Source organism: Centruroides sculpturatus, unplaced genomic scaffold (assembly GCF_000671375.1).
Source record: "Centruroides sculpturatus isolate CEXI.00-Female unplaced genomic scaffold, Cexi_2.0 scaffold901, whole genome shotgun sequence".
In the NCBI taxonomy this organism is placed as follows: Eukaryota; Metazoa; Arthropoda; class Arachnida; order Scorpiones; family Buthidae; genus Centruroides; species Centruroides sculpturatus.
In genome coordinates, this window is record NW_019385090.1 from 261,059 (window position 1) to 284,003 (window position 22,945).

Below are 22,945 nucleotides of genomic sequence, written 5' to 3' on the forward strand. Positions count from 1 at the left end.
AAAAAATCACATTTTTTTCAAAAATTTGTTTGAAATAATGTTATTATCTCTCAAAACTCACCATCTTCTTTATGGTCACTTAAATTCATTACTTAAATATACTTAATTTAGTCACAATAGTACTTCAAACATGAAAAACATATCTCCCCTGGCCTGTCCCCTAACCGATTCTGTTCGTGTATCAGTAATTTTAAATACATAGAAATCTATTAAAATATCAAAATCATTCATTTTAATAAAATAGGATAAGTAAATTATTGTAATCTAACAAGTAAAATTACGTAATATTTCTTTTTCATAAAAAAATATTTACATCTAATTTGTCCCGCATTTTTCGCGTCTCGTCCCCTGGCATTTTGTATTTGTCAAAAAACGATGTTTGTTTACTTTGTCGCGGGAAATTGTGATCTTGAACGCATTTCATTGGACATGAAGTTAGCAGCAAGCATCAAGCGAGCTAACCACGCAGTCATTTTGTCAGTGATTTCGGTAACATTACTCTGTGGGTACAGTTGTGAATGAGTGAAGTGATCTCTCCCCTGGTAAGTTTTATTCTGTGATTATTTATCTAAAAACTTCATTTTATTTGTATATTTACTGTTATTTGTGCGTAGATTCTCATATTTATTTGTTAATTATGTACGATAAATACTGTTACGATTATTTCAGTTTTCTAACAAAAAATTATCTCCCCTGCCTTTTAAGATTCCAGGGGAAAGACTATGTCCTAAGAATGTTTATTATGTAGTGCGATACATTTGAATTTCTTTTTTATTTTTGGACTTTCCGCCCCGTGAGCACAAATAAAAGCCTTTTCCATGTCATTGTGAACTCGGCCAAGTCCACAATGGAGTGAGGGACAAACCCCAACATATCGGAGATAAACCAGGAAATTTTTGGGGTCGTCCTTTCAACTGTCCAGATCGATCCTGTGTTCCCCAGAGCGGCAGACTTACGCCTTAACTGTTTCGGCGATGTACAGTAATACCCCGACTTACGTGAACCCGGAGTTACGCGATTTTCAAATCTTGTCGATTCGTCTTTTGTTTGAGCGCCACGCAACCCTTGATCACTCACCCCCCACACTATTGTTCAGCTTACATGTTCGGATGTGTCGCGCGGAATCCACACATAGCTACAATTTATTTTGTGTTATTTATTTCTGTGTTTGTTATATCTACGGAGACTCGAGAGACTTTATTATGTCNAAACATTAAAAACTAAATTCAAATAAAAAAATGCCGTGTTACATCTCAATAATCGTAAATGAAATAATTTATTAAATTAGTCTTCCCTGAGCATACAATTTTGTTACATTTGACTATGGAATATATTTTTCAAGATATTAAGCAGAGAAAATCTATTTGAATAATTCTAAAAAAGAAAAAAAAAATGCATAAATTTAGGGAAATAAATTTTCTATAAATAAAACATAATAATAATAAAGATTTATATACAAAATACTTCACAATTAGTTACATATATTTTTATTAAAGTTTATTCTTCACAGAAATAAAAATAGCAATTTTCTATAATTTTCTTTTGTCGAAAATATTTGTAAATTAATAATTCTGAAACATGAAAACAACACACAAATCACAAAAACAATTATATAATAGTGCACATACATTTATTTTTTATTAACTAGACATTTCATATATAAATACTGATTGACTGAATTTGAGGCTTGGATTATTTGGAACTGCTGAACTGTTGATGATTGGATTATATTACAATTTTCTTTCAAAACAATGATAATTTGTTAAATAATAATTATAATAGATGGAAATATTAACATAATGAAACTTTCTTCTTCTAAATAACTTCAAATTATATTAATGTTTCTATGTTTCATTGATACAGTAAATAATTCGTGATATATGAACTTACTGCTCATACCGATTTTATAATACAAAATTAAGAAAGTATTCCTTAGTTACTAAGACGTAAGATTTTATTCAGATTTGAAATTTATGTTGATACAGTTTTCTATATGTGTATGTATATATATATACATATATATAATATATATTGATAATTAGCAGAAAATTTCTGATATTAAATGGACAGATTTGTTTTCTTATATATTCTTCTCATTAATATTGTATGGTATATTGTATTGTTGGAAAAATCTAAAAAATTATCTTGAAATTTAAATTATTATTGCAAACTATTTCATGTCAAATTTTATAAAGCTGAATATCACATACAAATATTAAAGAATTTAACTTATTATTTCACGTTCATTGTTAAAGGTAAATCTGAAATGATTTTAAAGATAAATGCATTTGATAAATTTTCTATGCTAGTTCTCATACATTTTATCCTAAATAAGACATATACATAAAATAGTAATTTTTACAATCACAATGACATTTGTCAAATAAAATAAAAATATAAAATAAAAATATTTTTACAGGACAATATTCATTAACAGATAGTAATAATTTATGTATTTAGAAATATGAGGGAGAAGTCAATATCTAATTGTATGAATAATTTGCATACAACTATGGAAGAATTTTTAACATCTAACATAAGAAGTTAAAAATAACATACTGTATATAAATATATACTTTGTTGGAAAATTATCAAGCAAATGAATATTATCTATTCAGGCACACTATTAATGCTTTGAACTTTTAAACAAAAAATATACTAATAATAATAATAATAATTAATAATAATAATAATAAACAACACACACAATAATTTTTCTATTCATCCATTTTCTTGAAAAATTTGAGTATTGAAATTTTCATACGCACAATCCATTGATTTCCTTTTTCTTTGTTGAAAAAACAAAACTTATAGTTCTTTGTGGAGCACTCTTATTACATGTTCAGTTCACTGTGAGCAGTTACACAGAAACACAGACAGACACACATACATGGTTTTTTTATGTTGTCCAACCATAACAATAAATAGTCTTATTTTATAATTTACTTAAAATATGGAATTCTTTGAAGTTTCAGCACCACTTTAAAAATGTGGAAAGAGTTTAATTTCACACCATGGTTACAAGGCAAGTTCTTCGTACCCGTTTCCCTTCGTTTTCTTCTGTGCGAATTCCACCAACTGCATTACGAACACCAGTACTCTTTTTTGGTGCAGGTATCATAGATTTACTTGGCACATCACTTTTAGACTTAGAATTTATGGCTGATGGATTATAATTAAATGGACTAACTACAGCAGATACTGGTTTGCTTTCATTTTTATTCATTTTTGAAATGGAATGATTATAATGCAAAGAATTTTGAATCTTGCATTGATTTCCAGATATTTTTGTTTTGGACCCTTGTGGTGAACCTTGCTGAATTTTAAAGGAATCTTTAGAAAAATCTTGTTCAGATTTGCAAGTTGATACATTAGTATTTGTTCTTGTTTTGCTAGTTTCGCCTAAATGTTTTCCTTGTTCACCTTTATTCCAACTGAAAGAACATTTGGTTCTACTTTTTAAAATATTTACAGTTGTCTTCTCTGCAGAACATTCAGTTTTCTCTTCATTTGTTGATAATTTTTCGTAAGTGGAGCTTCGACTTAAACCTTCACGTGGAGATGGAATATGAGGAACTGGTGACTGTAACCTGTAAAAATGAAATATTAAATGTGTAAATATTTGAATTTACATTAACTTTTAAGTAGATAAAACATGTTATTTTAATTACCTGTTTGATGACACTGATTTTCTTGATTGATATTGATAGTTACCAGTTGTTTGTGTAGCTGGAGAAGACACAGCTGGTTTCTTATTGGATGTTGAAACTGATGAATAAGTTCTGGAACATTTTTTACTTTTCCAAATAGAAGCAACTTTACTGCCTACTTCTTTCTTGACACTTCCACGACTTTTATCAGGAAGAGTACTAGATGACGATGCAGAAGATAAACTGACATTACTGGTTGAACAATTGTCTAATGATCCGTTATGATTAGCATTATTCAATAAATTAGGACTCTGGCTTCTGGAAGAGTCTGGCTTATCTTTTGTATTAACAACACTCTGATTTGCAGTTGATTGTTGCAAACTTTTATAAGTGTTTTTAAGTTCATAAGTTCTAGTGGGTGCATTTTGTATTCCGGAAGGTCGTGCCAAATAACTAATCCTAGTTTGTCCTACAGGAATCTTTTTCTCATGTATTTTATTTACAGAGTTGATCTTAACTGTTTGTTGATTATCATCATTAATTGCAATTTTATTTTCTTTGATTTTAGAATGTAAAATATTAGATATTCTTTTTGTATTGGATTCTGGTTTATCTTTGGTAAAAGTTCCTTGTTTAATTAATGATTTTGGTCGACAACTTTGATCTTCACTTTTAGTTTTCTCCTCTTCTTTTATTACTTCATCTTTAGAAAGCTCATTTATTGGCTTTTGAGATTTTTCTAAAGGAAGAATTGGATCATTACTAGTATTACTATTTTTTTGAGAACTAAATGACAGTCTTGCAACATTAGATGAGGCATTTGGTGATATAGGTTTGGTTTTTAAAACTTTCAATTTATCTGTACTTGTAGGAACTATCTCAGAATTTTCAATGTTATTTGAAGTCATTTTAGAAACATATTGTTCTGATATTGTTTCAATCTCTTCAGTTTGAGAAGGATCATCAGATTCATCTGATACTAAAGATAAGGTTTCATCTTCAATCATTTCATTACTATTGACAGCATCTGGATCACTTTCTGAAGAACCAGACATCTGAATTTCATTTAAAGTTGTGACAACTAATTGAGCATTTTCTTGAAGCACTTTCATTTGTTCAGCTGTAATATTCATATTTGGTAAAGGCATTTCTATATTATTGCTATTGCATTCATCTTTTTCGAATTCCAAAGTATCTGTATCAATGAATGAACTCATTAAATTTTCAGTACTGCCTTCATATATTTCATCTTTAGTCAACGGTGGAATATTGGGTGCTTTTAATGTTTCAGAACCAGTATCATCATCACAGGGTAAATCTTCACCTAATTCAGTATCTGATTCTAAAGTATCAGATGCTAATTCTGTTGCATCTTCAATTGTAACTTCAGTTATATTGTGTGTCATTGAAGGTGGTTTAATATGTTCAATCATATCTGAACTGTGAGAACTTTTGACACTACCATTATGTAAAGAAGTATATTCTCTTGAATATATTTCAACCATTGCTGCAGCAGCATTTAATCGATCATAAATATCATTTGTATGATCTTTAACATTGTTAGTACTGTGAGAACGATTCTCTAGAATATCAGAACTTACACTGTTTAAACTTATACTACTTCCTATCATGGATACATCATCCATTAGAGATGGAGGATTTACATTTTCAAGTAAATCTGAAGTACAACTACTTTTTAAGCTAAGATTTTCTATTGATCCCATTGCTGAAGGTGGCTTGATATTGCATAAAATGTCTGAATTTGAACTTATTTTCATTACATCAAAATTCCCTGCCAAAGCACGTCTCACAGATTCGGGAATATGTTTTCGAGTATTATTAAATAATCTTTTACTGTTATTCCTTTTAGCTGAATCTAATTTATTTGGAAACCATTCAGACATGCTGTTGCTAGATAAACTAATATTTAAATCCATTACTGATGGTGGATTAACATTTTCAATATCAGAAGTGCAACTAATACTGCTTTGGGTCATATCTTCAACAAGTTCTTCAATTGCTGCTCCTACTTTTTGAGCCTCTAGTTTTATTACTGTTGATGTGCTTAAAGAAACATGATTACTGTTTGAGGTTTCACTACATTCATCAGTTTTTTCAATATTGTGATGCTTTTTGGGAGATGAATGTGTATTATGATCTGATTCTTCATATTTTTCAGTAATATTTTCATTAATTCCACTATCTATGTTTTCTTCTTGGGTTAGGACGATAAAGCTTGTTTCTACATTTTTTTTCTGAATTTCTGACGATGGATATTTATTGAAAGAATCAAAGTTTGTATATTTTTGCTTCTCTTTTGTTCTCTCATCTTCCATTCCTTTCTCTTCATTTTTCTCATTTATTTCTGAGAACGTTGTACCTCTTGCTAAAGATGCAGATCCTCTATTAATATTATCTTCTGTTTTTTTTTGCTTACTGCTTTTATACATTTGATCACTACTTTCTCTTACAGGTAATTTGGAATGCAAATTCCCTTGTTTAGATTTATTTTTACCATGCTTTTCTTTCACTGATTTATCTTTAGGCATACCAATATTAATACATTCTTCCAAAAGAGCTTGTTCTGATGAAGATGGTTCATCTGTTGAATCCACACTAAGAGAACTTAAGGAATTGTTCCTGGAAAAATTTGCTGTTGCTCCTTTTACATCATTCACATCTAATGAATTTTGCTGTTTTTCTTGATTTAGAGTTGAAGAATAAGTTTGTGCTTCATTTTGATGATGATTTTTTGTTATTTTTTGTTCAGAATAAGTTTGAATGCACTTTTCGGGTATTGAAGAATGTAGACACGCTATTTGTGTAGGACTTGACAACCAAGATTCATTTTTCAAAACTTTCTCATTTTTTCCTGTAAATATAAAAACTTTTATTTTAATATAAAAAAAGAATTTAACTTAAATGTTTTTTTAAGTTTATGATTGATTTCAGTAGAATGGAAATATTATGGAAAGATTATTATTTGAGATATGCTGAATAAAGTGATCTAATCGCATCTTACTTATTAATTGAACAATACTAACCTCAAAAATTTTGAAATAAAATCACATTATCAATATAGCAATGAAAGTCTATTTGTGAGTTTGTGTGGTTTTTCTTTCTCCACAGATGGTGCTACTTTAAAACACATTGTATTATTATTATGTTGGGTGCAGTGAGTTATACTCGGTTGACAACGGTTGCTGTGTATTATGCCAGACCAGAGTCAAGGCATAGCAACCAAAATAAAACAAAAATTAAATAAATGCAGGGGTGGCCAACAAATCGACCGCAAAGCCAATTTTGGTTGATCACTTGCAATGTCTTGACTTAATGTCCGAACACTTGTAACTGAACACAATGCACGAACGTAGTGCACAAACACAACTTTAGTGATATCGGACCTCCGCATCATCCCTCAGATGCAGTTTTGTCAGTCCACGTACAATCCATTTGCATACAGTTGTAAAAGGGGAATAAGAAATGTAGACAAAGGGTCGTAAAACCGAAAAAAAGAAAGGAGTCGTGACACGGTAGTGAGAGGAAGGGTGAAGTGGTGGTACCTGAAAGTGACAACATTCAGTTTCAATTTTTCTTCTGTTTAAAATGTAAGTACCTTTTCTTCATGTTTTAAATTAAATTGTGGNAGAGAATCGTGTGACTTTTGTGTTGAAAAAGAAATTGTGGATGCCTGGCATATTTTGGCTAAATGTGGGCATCTTAAAGTGCTACTTGCAGAAATTTTCGGTTGTAAAGTTCTTACCAGGGGGCATGATTCCTCTACTATAAATTTAGCTTTATTGCTGGTGTTGTTTGGGAGCATCTGTCAGTGCTGTATCTTCGTTATTAACTTATTTCTTTTTTATAGGTAATCAATTTGCTTATTTTTGGTTGTTTTATTTTTATTTATTGGTTTTTTTGAATTTTATTGACAGATGCTCCCAAGCTTTAACTTTAAACTTTAACTAATTATTACATTTGACTTTTAAATCTTTAATTTATATCTAAATTGTTATTTATTTAATTTATTATTGTATAATCTGTTTGTGATCTTATGTTCATTGTATCTAAGTGTTGTTCTTTGGGAGATGGTTTTGCTCCCTGCATCAAGGAGTGTNATTTAATTTATTATTGTATAATCTGTTTGTGATCTTATGTTCATTGTATCTAAGTGTTGTTCTTTGGGAGATGGTTTTGCTCCCTGCATCAAGGAGTGTATCCAGTATGCATAATAAAATAAATAAATAAATGTAAATAATCTGTCTTTGCCAAGAGCTTGCAACCAGAAGTGATGTACTGCATAGTTTCTGGCATGATGTGACATTTTCTGTATGTGTCATTTGTGAGTGTTGTATCTTTCAGTATGTGTTTTCTATAGTTTTTAGTATTTATATCCTGTATGGCAATCATAAACCCTTCCATCTCTCCAAAGAGGCCTCCCCGATCTAACCAGCTGTTTGACGCAGTTTTGTCAACAAAATCCTGGGCCAGGTCATAAGGATGCCTTCTGTGGAGTGCCTTTTGAGCCCACGAATGCTTGATGGTGCCTATGCTTTTTATATGTTGTGTCATGTCTATATGATATGAATGTAAGTTTAATGGAACTTTATTTGAGTCTGCTAGATTTACTGCTTTATGTAACTGTGATGTTTCTTTTGTAGAAAAACTCTCACAATGTCTGTATTTGTTTGTACTAAGTTTCATATATCAAATAGTTAAATAATTTCAAAAACACTTGATTATAGGAAATACTTTAAAATTTGAAATTAAATTTTTTAAAATAATATCAATATTTGACCAAAAAACAGGGGATGAAATTGTGTAGTCAACTTACTGTCCATATAAGAAATACTTCAAAGAAAATTTTTAAAAAGGGATGTTTAAAACCAAATATAATTTATGATTAGTACAGATAAAAAAATCAGGAAATTTGACATTTTATATGCATGCAAACACACAATATACATATACATATTAACAAACAACAAATATACAGCTCATTTCAAAAATATCCTTGACATTTCTAAATGGAAATAAGCAGTTCAGTTAGTTAATTTTTAATTAACTAACTGAACTGCTTATTTCCATATTGGATTACAAAACATTGGACTATGAAGGGACAGCTGTATTGGATAATTATCCAATACAGCTGTCCCTTCATAGTCCAATGTTTTGTAATCCAACATGCTCAGTAGTCTGATGCACCTCTCATCCCCGTTACGTGTCTGCTTTCACAGAAGCATGTCGCGACATGAATCTCCCCAACCAATTCTTACACAATGACACACATTTCGTGTGTTTTCCGTGAGCAGTTCTGTTTGAACAATTGGAGTAGCGAATATTGTAGGCTATTGCTAGCAAAACAATGCCAAATATGTAATCACTTTCAGTAATCCAGACNTTTTTAAGTTTATGATTGATTTCAGTAGAATGGAAATATTATGGAAAGATTATTATTTGAGATATGCTGAATAAAGTGATCTAATCGCATCTTACTTATTAATTGAACAATACTAACCTCAAAAATTTTTAAATAAAATCACATTATCAATATAGCAATGAAAGTCTATTTGTGAGTTTGTGTGGTTTTTCTTTCTCCACAGATGGTGCTACTTTAAAACACATTGTATTATTATTATGTTGGGTGCAGTGAGTTATACTCGGTTGACAACGGTTGCTGTGTATTATGCCAGACCAGAGTCAAGGCATAGCAACCAAAATAAAACAAAAATTAAATAAATGCAGGGGTGGCCAACAAATCGACCGCAAAGCCAATTTTGGTTGATCACTTGCAATGTCTTGACTTAATGTCCGAACACTTGTAACTGAACACAATGCACGAACGTAGTGCACAAACACAACTTTAGTGATATCGGACCTCCGCATCATCCCTCAGATGCAGTTTTGTCAGTCCACGTACAATCCATTTGCATACAGTTGTAAAAGGGGAATAAGAAATGTAGACAAAGGGTCGTAAAACCGAAAAAAAGAAAGGAGTCGTGACACGGTAGTGAGAGGAAGGGTGAAGTGGTGGTACCTGAAAGTGACAACATTCAGTTTCAATTTTTCTTCTGTTTAAAATGTAAGTACCTTTTCTTCATGTTTTAAATTAAATTGTGGCTTTTCTTATGTATCTAAACATACGAGGGTGCTTCAAAAAGTTCATGGAAAAAGTCCGTAACTAAAAATTGTTTGGAAGGATTTTGATTTTAATGCATCTGAACATTCTTGTACTAATGTGTTATAACATGTTCAAACATAAACCCTTAAATGCAGGTAAGAACACAGCGCTGCCAGTTGAAAGTCAGGCATCATTCAAGCAACATGAAATCCAACAAAATCGAGACCAGAACAAACATAAAGTTCATGGTAAAACTTGGTTAAAAGAATAAACAAATCATTGACGCTCTGGAACAAGTTTGTGGTGATAATGCCCAAAAGAAGTCAACAACCTACAAATGGATAAGTCACTTCAGAAGTGGAAAAACCAAGGTTGAAGATGAGCCCCACAGTGGCAAGCCAACAATGTCAGTTTGTGAGGAAAACATTGATGCTGTCGGTGACTTGATAAAAAAGGATAGACGAATAACCACTGAATCGGTAGCAGATACACTCAACATCTCTCTGGGTTCTGCACACAAAATTCTTGTGGAGAGTTTGGGACTAAGCAAGCTTTCCGCTAGATGGGTCCCAAGGCTGTTGCGCCCAGATCAGCAGCAAACAAGGGCAGATCTTTCAATGGAAATTTTGAACAAGTGGGATGGGGACTCTGAAGCTTTTCTGCAAAGAATTGTGACAGGGGATGAAACATGGCTCTACCAGTACGATCCCGAGAACAAAATTCAATCAAAGCAGTGGCTGCCCCAGAGTGGAAGTGGACCAATCAAAGCAAAATCTGAATGTTCAAGAGGAAAGGTCATGGCCACTGTCTTCTGGGATGCAGAGGGGATTTTGCTAGTTGACTTCCTCGAGAACAAGAAGACAATTACATCTGCTTATTATGAAGGCATTTTGAGAAAACTGTCCAAAAGAATCTTGGAAAAACGCCCTGGAAAGCTGCATAAACGCGTCCTCTTCCACCATGACAATTCACCTGCTCACAGTGCTCGGCAAACAAGAGCTGTGCTACGTGAATTTCGATGGGAAATCATCCGACATCCCCCTTACAGCCCTGATTTAGCCCCATCCGACTTCTTTTTGTTTCTAAAGTAGAAAAAATCATTGAAAGGCACCAATTTTCCATCAGTCGAAGATGTAAAGAGAGCTGCTCTGACATGGTTCAGATCACAAGACCCTCAGTTCTACTCAGATGGACTTAAAGACTGGTATCAACGTTTGCATTAGTGTATCGACCTTAATGGAGCATATGTTGAAAAATAATCATCATAACTGAAATAGTTTTTTCATACTATCCTTTTTCCATGAACTTTTTGAAGCCCCCTCATAGTATGTATTTCACACTTCCCCCTTGCCACTTAGACTACGCCTATGACAACAAGTTGATTGCAACACATTTTTAAGATAAAAAGTAGATCTTATGTACACAAAAGTTGACCACCTCTGAATAAATGTATCAGTGTGTGCATCTGTATTCAGGAATTTCCTAACAATATGAGATGTATTCAATATAATGGCCTTCTACAGCATGATGTATATGTTTCTATTCAACTGTAATGTTCCCAGGCTTTTTGTAGTGTGTGGTATCACACCTGTACAGGAGAGAATGGCAGGTACAATAAGCCTCCTATCCATCCTCCACAGATGCCTTATTTCCTAGACAAGTTCTGTGTACTTGGTGATTTTTTTTCAGTGCATATGTTTTGTACATTGTGAGTGTTTAGAATGGATATGTCAATAATTTATGTAATTTTATTGTTTGTCAATGAGTGTGATGTCTGGTCTGTTATGATAAATTGTTTTATCTCTGATTATGGCTGTTGTAGTACATTTTGTGCATGTTGTTTTTCCAATACTGTCTGTGGAATGTATTTGTAGTATGGTTTGTGGATGTCTAATAATTTGTGTTTCTTTGAAAGCTCTTGGTGTCTATTTTTTTTATTTTTATAAATATTTGCTACTTGAATATGTCTATGTAAATAATCTGGGGGAGCATCTGTCAGTGCTGTATCTTCATTATTAACTTATTTCTTTTTTATAGGCTAGGTGTAATTCATTAAATTTTTAAAATAATTATTCAAGAGAATCGTGTGACTTTTGTGTTGAGAAAGAAGTTGTGAATGCCTGGCATATTTTGGCTAAATGTGGACGTCTTAGTGCTACGTGCAGGAATTTTCAGTTGTGAAGTTTTTACCAGGGGGCGTGATTCCTCTACTATAAATTTAGCTTTGTTGCTGGTGTTGTTTGGGAGCATCTGTCAGTGTTGTATCTTCGTTATTAATTTATTTCATTTTTATAGATAAGTCTTTACTATTATGGCAGTTAATCTGAAAAGAAAGTCGTATTCACCGAGCTTCAGGGAAGCAGAGATTAGTAGTAAAACGAAATCTTTGAGGAGTTGCGAAGAAAAAGAATTTGCATACCTTCTGGAAGGAGAAGATTTTAACCTCAAAGAGGGTATACGTGTTCTGTTGCGTTTACATTTCTCCATGAATTCTAAGGTCGATGAACTTATTTCTAGGTTAAATTATGTATCAGAATGGTTAAAAAAATTTGGACAAAGGTTTGGCTGACTTAGATAATAGATTAGAAACATTAGAAAAATTGGCCGATAAAAACTGTAGTTTAAGTGATCAAAGTAATGTTACGAAAAAGTTTAATGATATTACTTGTGAACTTGATTTTTTGGATAATCAACAACAAATAAATAATGTTGTCATTTTCAGTTTGGAGGATGTTCGGGATGAATCTTCTCTAGAAACAAAAGAGAAAATAGTTAAATTTGCTACAAGAGTTTTACAGATGCCCGACATTAAAATCAGTATGGCAATGAGAGTGGGAAAGAAAAAAGCCAATTCCCCTAGATTAATTATTTGTACTTTTGTTGATTATTATGAAAAAATGTACTTTAAGAAATGAGTTCTGGAGTTAAAACCGGATGGAGTTTATGTAAATGATGACTTCTCTCCTAGAGTGAGAAATATTAGATTTAAGCTTCAGGATTTTGGTAGACAATCAAAACTTTTCTGGAGCGCAAATGGTAAAAATAGTTTATGATAAAATTATTATTGATGGAATGAAGTACTTTTACGATGTTGATTGTGACCAGGTTAAGCCTGTTTCATCCTAGCAACTACCGGATAGGGGTACTTCATTTTTGATTTGGAATTGTGCCGGTTTATTTAATAAACCTGAGTTTTTTTGGAAGTATTTATTGCAATATGATATTGTATTTCTTTCTGAAACCTGGTATGCTTCTACTAATAGAAATTCGGATGTAACTGATTGTTTGCAAGGTTACAATCTCCACTTTGGAAAGGCTTTTAAGTTACACATGAAAGGTCGTTACTGTGCAGGCTGGTTATTAGCAATAAGATCCTCTTTTCCCTGTGTTGTTGTTTATCAAGATGCTTTTCTAATACTTGTTAAATTTGGTGCTGAACTTGGTAATATTTTGGTATGTTTTGTTTATTTTAGGGAAAATGACTGGCAGTCTATTTTTGATACTTTAACTGGTTTAATATTAGATAATAGGAACGTATTAACTACCGGCAATTTTAATCCTAGAATTGGATTGGAAAATATAATTTCTGATGCATTTTGCAATTCTTTTGGTATTGTTTGTCCTTTGCGTAGGAATTCGAAAGACTTGGTGATTGATTCTTGTGGTAGAAAGTTGCTTCATTTATGTGATGATTTAAATATGATTATTGTTAATGGGAGATGTTTAGGTGATGAAGCGGGTGAATATTCTTTTATTTCTAATCGTGGTTGTTCTGTTATTGATTTGGTCATAGTTTCTCCGTTAGTTTGGAAAGATGTTCTCTGTCTTACAATGGATCAATTTTTGGATTCCGATCACAACCCTTTGATTTTACGACTGGCATGTGGCAATAAAAGATCGGTCTCTTTAGAAAAGAGGCAGAGGATTAATAAGTTATTTTGGGACGAATCTAGAAAGGATGAATTAAGGTTGGCTATGGAGGAAATATGTACCACGAATAAGTTTGATTCAATGGAAGACTTGAGTAATTGTCTTTTCAGTTTGGCCTGTAAGTGTGGATTTAATATCAGGAGACATATTTATAAGAATTCTTTTTCGTGGTTCTATTTGGACTGTAGGATGTTAATTAGTGATAGGAATAGAGCCTAGAGATGTTTTAGGAAGAGTAATGATTCTAATGATTGTTTGCATTTTGTTATGTTACGAAGTTTAGCGAAGCAGTTGTGCATTGCGAAAAAAAAAAATTATTTGCTGGTAAAATTCAGAATTGTTTTAGGAAAGATAACAGACTTTTTGAAACTATTTTCAACATGTTAAGCAGGCTAAGTCTTGTAATTTCAGCTTTATTCCTATTGATGATTGGTTTCATCATTTTTTCAATTTATTTGGTTCCTTGGACCTTTATTTTGCAGATATTTCGATTTTTAATTATTGTAGGAATTGGTATGATAAACTTTTGGACCATAAATTTTCTATAAGTGAGCTTAACTTTGCTCTGAGGAGGTATAAACCAAATAAAGCCCCAGATTCTGACGGGATCCCAATGAAATTCTGGAATTTTGAGACACTGATACCAAATCTTTTGAGTCTTTTCTCAAAAATTTTTGATACTGGGATAATACCAGAGTCTTGGAAGATGAGTATTTTAATTCTGATTTTTAAGAATGGTAGGAAGGATGTTCCTGGTAATTATAGAGGCATCTGGCTATCATCATGTGTTTCTAAATTGTTTTGTACTATTTTGTATAAAAGACTGACTGGATAGTTAGAAGTTAAAAATATATTGCATGAAAATCAGGCAGAATTTCGGGCTAATTATTCTACATTGGATAATATTTTTGTTTTGTACACGATTATTCAGAAAACTTTTTTACGGAAACATAGGAAAGTGTATGCATTTTTTTGTTGATTTATCTTCTGCCTTTGATAGTTTGTAGGAATTTGCTGTGGTTAAAGATGTTGTGTTATGGTTTTAGTTATAAATTTGTGTCTTTACTCGTTGCTCTGTATGAAAACTCCTTGCTTATGGTAAGAGTTGGAGGTAACTGTTCGCCGTTAATGTTCTCTGAGACTGGCGTTAAGCAGGGCTGCATTTTGAGCCCAATTTTGTTTAGTAATTTTTTGAATGATCTCTTTGGAATTATTAATTCTTCTGAAGATGGTACAGAAATAAGTGGTTTTCAGATTAAAATATTGGCTTATGCAGATGATATTGTAATTTTATCTGATTCTATGGTTGGACTTCAAAGATTGATTGATAAATTGGCAGTTTATTTAGATGAAAATGGTTTGAAATTGAATCCGAATAAGTCTAAGATTGTTGTTTTTCAAAGAGGAGGTAAGAGTGCGAGGGTGGATAAATGGTGGTTTAAGGGTTCTCGAATTCAAGTTGTCTCTAATTATAAATATTTGGGTGTTACATTTTTGTCTAATGGTTTATTCCGTATGCATTACATTAATAAGAGAACTCATACTAGATTATTGATGAATAAAATTATTCAGTTAGGGAGGTCTGCCAAATTACGTAATCTGACTGATTATTTACGTTTAATGAAAACTGTGGTGTTGCCCTCTTTGTTATATGCTTCAGAGATTTGGGGTTTTAATTTGTCCAAAGGCAATGGTATACAGACTGAATTCATTAAAAACTTATTTTATTTACCGCGTTGTACACCAGGGTACTTAATTATGATGTAATGTGCCTTGACTCCTATAAAATTTATAATATTTAGTAGGATAAGAAATTGGATTACTAGAATTTCTAACCTTGATGATTATCGTCTGAGTAAGGTTTGCTTGAAATTTATACTTGGTAAAAAGTCTATAGACTGGACACGTCATTTTATTGATACATGTAATAATCATGGTATTAATCTTATTAATGATAATTTGAATTTAATGGACTGGTCTCTTCTCCTTGTTAACATTTTTGATAATTTTTTATATAATATTAATGAAAAAATAAATAATAGCATATATAATTGTTGATATAAGGATTTAAATGTCACTTTTGTGTTGAGAAAGAAATTGTGGATGCCTGACAAATTTTGGCTAAATGTGGGCGTCATAAAGTGCTACGTGCAGAAATTTTCAGTTGTGAAGTTCTTACCAGGTCTTTATTTCTTAAAATTATATCGGTACCATGTTATCAATTTAAAGTGTTTTGTTTTCTAAGAAAATCTATTGATCTTTTGTTTTAGGGGGTGTGATTCCTCTACTATAAATTTAGCCTTGTTGCTGGTGTTGTTTGGGAGCATCTGTCACTGCTGTATCTTCGTTATTAACTTATTTCTTTCTTATAGGTAAGCAATTTGCTTATTTTTGGTTTTTTGGTTGTTTTATTATTATTTATAGGTTTTTTTTGTTTTATTGACAGATGCTCCCAAACTTTAACTTTAATCTTTAACTAATTATTGAATTTGATTTTTAAATATTTAATTTATATCTAAATTGTTATTTATTTAATTTATTATTGTATAATCTGTTTGTGATCTTATGTTCATTGTATCTAAGTGTTGTTCTTTGGGAGATGGTTTTGCTCCCTGCATCAAGGAGTGTATCCAGTATGCATAATAAAATAAATAAATAAATGTAAATAATCTGTCTTTGCCAAGAGCTTGCAACCAGAAGTGATGTACTGCATAGTTTCTGGCATGATGTGACATTTTCTGTATGTGTCATTTGTGAGTGTTGTATCTTTCAGTATGTGTTTTCTATAGTTTTTAGTATTTATATCCTGTATGGCAATCATAAACCCTTCCATCTCTCCAAAGAGGCCTCCCCGATCTAACCAGCTGTTTGACGCAGTTTTGTCAACAAAATCCTGGGCCAGGTCATAAGGATGCCTTCTGTGGAGTGCCTTTTGAGCCCACGAATGCTTGATGGTGCCTATGCTTTTTATATGTTGTGTCATGTCTATATGATATGAATGTAAGTTTAATGGAACTTTATTTGAGTCTGCTAGATTTACTGCTTTATGTAACTGTGATGTTTCTTTTGTAGAAAAACTCTCACAATGTCTGTATTTGTTTGTACTAAGTTTCATATATCAAATAGTTAAATAATTTCAAAAACACTTGATTATAGGAAATACTTTAAAATTTGAAATTAAATTTTTTAAAATAATATCAATATTTGACCAAAAAACAGGGGATGAAATTGTGTAGTCAACTTACTGTCCATATAAGAAATACTTCAAAGAAAATTTTTAAAAAGGGATGTTTAAAACCAAATATAATTTATGATTAGTACAGATAAAAAAATCAGGAAATTTGACATTTTATATGCATGCAAACACACAATATACATATACATATTAACAAACAACAAATATACAGCTCATTTCAAAAATATCCTTGACATTTCTAAATGGAAATAAGCAGTTCAGTTAGTTAATTTTTAATTAACTAACTGAACTGCTTATTTCCATATTGGATTACAAAACATTGGACTATGAAGGGACAGCTGTATTGGATAATTATCTTTTGATAATTATCCAATACAGCTGTCCCTTCATAGTCCAATGTTTTGTAATCCAACATGCTCAGTAGTCTGATGCACCTCTCATCCCCGTTACGTGTCTGCTTTCACAGAAGCATGTCGCGACATGAATCTCCCCAACCAATTCTTACACAATGACACACATTTCGTGTGTTTTCCGTGAGCAGTTCTGTTTGAACAATTGGAGTAGCGAATATTGTAGGCTATTGCTAGCAAAACAATGCCAAATATGTAATCACTTTCGGTAATCCGACACCCCTTTGGTCCCATACCTGTCGGATTATCAAGGGACAGCTGTACTATCTTTCATGTTTTCCAGAACTACATAATAATAAATAGAAAAATCACTGGTATACAAAAAGTTCTTATAAATTACAATACAAATAAAATAAAATAAATTCAATTGACTTTTATTAGAAATTTATTGTCATTATTTAAATGAAATATCTTATATAATATTGTATAATAATCATGAGGAAGATTTTGAGACCATCTATATTTTCATGGAAATTTTAAATGATTTAATTAAAACAAAGATTGCACTTAGGTTATATCTAGTCTATACAAAAATTATTAAAAATATTTAATACTTACTACTACAATAATCTAAATTTTTTCTTTTAAATTTGTGCTCTTTCTTTACATCACTCTCTTCTTCACAGCTAAGAGAACTTAAAGAATCATTACAAGAAAAATTAACAGGTGTTCCTTCAACTTCATAAACTTTTGGAGAATCTGATTGTGAGAGAGAATTAAAAGTACAAGTGTCTCCTTGATTTGATAATGACTGAACTGATGTAACAGAATGTGACCTTTGATGAATTCTGGTTTGAGATGATTTTGCATGTTTTTCATCATTATTATTTTTCCAAGTTTGATTTAGTAAGCAGCAATTGTTCATTACAGATTTCTGATTTGCAAATGTTTTATGATGTGCAAAAGTATTTGATTTAAATTCTGTAGGCGAATTCAAAACATTCTGTTTTAAAGAATTTGGATCAGATTGTTTCCTGTAGTTCAAAAATGGTAATTTTGATTTAAATGGAACATCTGGTACTGAACTTCTTCCACAATGGTCAATTTCTTTTGATTTCTTTTTTGACTGAGGCATTCCTGATTGAATACATTGCAAGAGAAGATTATCATTTTCATCACAAAGTGAACTGCTATCAGAACATGTATCACGATTTGATTTTGAAACCTCTACATCTCTATTACTTTCTGTACAAGAAACATTACTTAAATCACTTAAAGATGTGGCATGTGATAAATTGGATGGAGTATCTTCTGTTTTGTATATTTTTAAACTATCGTCACCAAAGCTGCCTGCATGAAGATTCAAATTTGAATTTGCAGTAGGAATATTAGAATAAATTATAGGTTTACTAATATTCAAAACAGGCTGATTAAGTTTAACATTGTTAGATTTCGATGGCAAGTTGCTTGTTCTTAATTGTCTAGAAATATTGCCAAGATTATTTAATTTAGATCTCAATTTACTGTTGTTATGTCCATTATGGTAACTACTATTATTTGGCATTCCAGAATTGATGCAAGCAGCAAGCATATCATTTTCAGTTGATTCAGCTTCAGACAAATCTGATTTTTCATCTTCACCAACTGGACTAAATTCCTATTAGAAAATAAAGCAATTATTTTATTTTATAAATAATTTAACAAAATAAAAAGTTTTATTAATTAAGAAAACAACCATTTTGTGCCATTTGTATTTTAATATATAAATATAAGGGCAGATCAAAAAATAACCAGCCAGAGCAATATCCTTGTTGTTTTGACTGATTATTTATTGATCCACCTTTCTATATATATATTCTAATACATGGTAGTGACTTTCAGATTTGCTTATAAATCTATCTTGAAATTCCAGCATTTCTTCAGAAACTTTCCTTACTTTATCAGTTTTCAAGTGTAATACTTCCATTAAAAAATTCCTATATTATATGACAAGAAAGCATACAAGAATTCAGAAGTGATTTCATATGTATTTGTTTCATATGTATAAGCAGATATCTTTTGATTAACAACTGATTTCATCTTTCATTAAATATCTTTAATGAAAAAAGAAAAAAACAAAACACTACTGTTCAAACATTCAAAATGCAGTTTTGTAGTTTAACAAATACAGGGTGGTTATAATTAAAGTTGCTCTACTCAGACCTGATAGAGCTCATTTCTTTGAGATATTTTGATGAAACTTGGTATATACATTATATAGACCAAGGGAAAAAGAAAATGCAAAAAAAAAATTTAGTTTAAATTTCTACCACTAGGTGAAAAAATGGTGCATGCAATAGATGTTATGCAAATTAGAAACCTTTTAAAAAGCCAGTAGTTGATGCTATTCTTTATCATGCCTTTACAGAAGAAAGATTGTGCTTTACTGGTAAAGTTGTTTTATCAGAATGGCAGTAATGGTTCGGCTGCACTGCGATAATATTGATGCTTGAAAGGCTTGTGAATAGGGCCTATATTGGGGTATGGCTTGAGGAAAATGATTAACAAATTTGAAGAGACTAGAGAGTTGGGTGTATTGCCAGGAAGAGGTTGGAAAAGGATTTCAAATGAAACTGTGGAGTAAGTCGCCATTGCTGTGATTGACAGAGCAAACATTCTTCGGTGAGTGCTCAAGTGGTGTCATGTGATTTGTCTCTTCCTTGGTCTATAAGTTTGAATTATGCAATCCATTTTACAGTGGTTTCCATACAAGATCCACATGTTGCAAAAGCTACCCTTAAGATCCAGAACAGTGCACAGAGTTTGTTTACCAGTTTCTGGCCAGAATAGCCATTCACAATGCATGGCCATGAAACATTTTGTGGTCAGACGAGGTGCATTTCACCCTACATGGAGTAGTGAATACTCAGAACTGTTGCATATAGGATACTGTAAGACCTGATGTTGTGCATGAACAGCCTTTGAACACTGCTTACATGACCATTTAGTGTGGTTTCACTTCTGACTTCATTTTTGGCTCATTTTTCTTTGAGGAGATCACACCACAAGACCCTAAAAGGTGTTCTGTGTCATGTGCCAGTTACTGCAAACTTCTGCTGCATCACGTCATTCCTGCTTTACAAGAATGAGGATGTTTAGAGACTAATGTCTTAATGCAAGATGAGGCAACACTAAATATTACCTGACAAGTGAATGAACTGCTTCATGACAAATTTGAAGATGATTGGGTAATTTCGAGTTTTCCAAATGCCTGGCCTTCTCATTCTCCAGACTTGAATCCCTATGACTTACAGTTGTTGGGATATCTGAAAGACTGTGTCTATAGAGGAAGCATATGGACTCTGCCTGAATTGAAAACAAGCATAACATGCCATGTTGCTGCAATTCCTTGACAAATCTATCGGACTACTGTTGAACAAGCTGTAAGGTGTTTTGAATACACAATTGATGCAAATGGATTGCACATTGAACAAATGTTGTGAATAAAAACTTTTTGCGTATTTCCATTTTGTGTTTCTTGTTTTTCGCGTGCCATTTTTTCACCTAGTAGTAGAAATTTGAACTAAATATTTTTTTTTGCATTTTCATTTTCCCCATCGTCCATATAACGTATATACCAAGTTTCATCAAAATACGTCAATGAGAACGAGCTCTATACAGGTCTAAGTAAGGCAACTTAATTATAAACTACCTTGTACATAGTCTAATGTTAGACCATAAAGTTATTAATTTTTAACGTATTAATTTTAAATTTAACTTATAAGGAAATTATAGAAGTAATGATAAAACAGAACAACATATGGAAGGAATGGACAGCAACAGTGTCAGAGATGCAAGCAAAATTAGTACAATATTAAGGAGAGGAAAAGAAAAGGAAAATTGTTGACATGCTGTTTTATCAGTAACACCAAAAATCTGTAATATCTTAATAGCTCATCGGCATATTTCAATGTCGTGGACCAATATATGTGTTGATGATTTTATACCAGTCATGCGATGCTATCAATGTTGTAAATTCAACCACCTTGCACGTGACTGCAGATAAGAACAAAAATGCAGTCATTGTTCTAAGGGCCACCGACATAAGGATTGTCAATTACCATTTTGCACAAATTGCAAAAAAGCTAATAGAAACCTATCACCAGATAGAAAAAGGTCAACAAATCACAACACACTCAGCAGCCAATGTCCGATATTAGTAAAGTTAAAGATTCAAATGATTGACAGAATTGATTATGGATTGTAATCAAACTCTAAATAACACTCCAACTAACATAAATCATAATAGGCAAGATAAAGACCATCACAACAATTCTGATGTAGGCCTTAATATTTTACATATTAATGCACAAAGAGGAAAAGCTTCAAGTTCTTTAATGATGTATAAAGCTAACAAACTTAAAGCTGATTCAATTTTAATTCAAGAGCCATATACAGTGAAAAACTCAATAGTGAGGCTTGGAAATTGACAAATCCTTTATAAAAATAATGGCAGTACTCCAAAAAGCTGTATAGGGATGAACAATAATCAGATAGATGTAGCACTTATTCTACTCCTTTCTTCCAAGATAATTACAACCGCCATTATACATCAGAATCCCCTTATATATGTAATAAATGCCTACCTATCACCAAATATAAACAATGAGAAGGGTGTTAATAAACTTGAGAAGGTACTAAGAAAAGTGGATAGTGAAATGTGATTGTTGCTGGAGATTTAAACGCCAAATCAGAGTTTGGTTTAATGTACAGGAGAATAACAGGGGCCGGCTGGTAACTAACTCGATGGAAGAGTTTGGTTTAGTCTCGGTTAATGACCATCAGACTTTTTCACACCACATGCTAGAGGCTGGACAGATGTTTGTCTGGTGTCAACAGAACTGGTGCAAATAGTAGAGAATTGCAAAACGTTATTATGTACTTCGACATGTGACCGTAGGTTTATCTTTACACAAATAAAACATACAAATATCATCAATAAGAATGCCCAGGTAAGCATAAAACAGACAAACTGGGACCTCTTTTGTTACTAATTTAATAAAAACTGGATAAATCATGACTTTCCACATATTAATACAAAACAAGACATTGATATCTTTGTTGAACACATGACTAAAGACATCCAAAATGCAGGCAACCAAGCCTGCATTTTGCTGCAAACAAAAGGAAAATACCATTGGTGGACAATGAACTAGAAAAACAAAAAAAAATAATTAACAAAACAAGAAAGCGGTATCTAAGGATGTTAGACAAGGAAACCAAGCAAAAAATTTGTGATAAGTACAAAAATTACTTAAGGAGTATAAAAAGAGTATAAATGTTACCAGAATGAAAGCTTGAAGAGAATTTTGCAACAAGACAATACTATGATAATTGCAGATTATTCACATTCAAAGAGATAAGAAATGCCATTTCTTCTCTAAGAATAACAAAGCAAGGCTATAATTAAATATTAAAAATTAATTAATTTGACTAGAGGTAGTTAAGCTGCCATCTTGTATTAAATTTAATGACCAATTCCAAATTAAATTTCAAAAATGTCTAAATTAATAATTATTTATTTATAATTATTAAATTTAACACGAGATGCAGCATAACTGCCTACCTCTAGTCAAATTATTTAATTTCTAATATTTCATTATAGCCTTTACATAGCCCAAGAATTTGGCATATTGTTTGGTGTGTTTATTATATAGCA

At 31.8% G+C, this 22,945-nt stretch overlaps 1 protein-coding gene across 1 annotated transcript in view; it reads right to left on the reverse strand.

Moving 5' to 3' along the window:
- Positions 1-1,552: 1,552 nt before the first annotated feature.
- Positions 1,553-22,945, reverse strand: part of LOC111634530 (adenomatous polyposis coli protein-like) — a 93,722-nt gene continuing 72,329 nt past the window's right edge. The window contains exons 9-11 of the mRNA XM_023379326.1: positions 17,866-18,904; positions 3,672-6,522; positions 1,553-3,590 (exon numbers count right to left, since the gene is read on the reverse strand). Of these exons, the coding sequence (XP_023235094.1) occupies positions 3,008-3,590; positions 3,672-6,522; positions 17,866-18,904 (4,473 nt within the window). The 3' untranslated portion in view covers positions 1,553-3,007. The remainder of the gene's footprint in view (positions 3,591-3,671; positions 6,523-17,865; positions 18,905-22,945) is intronic.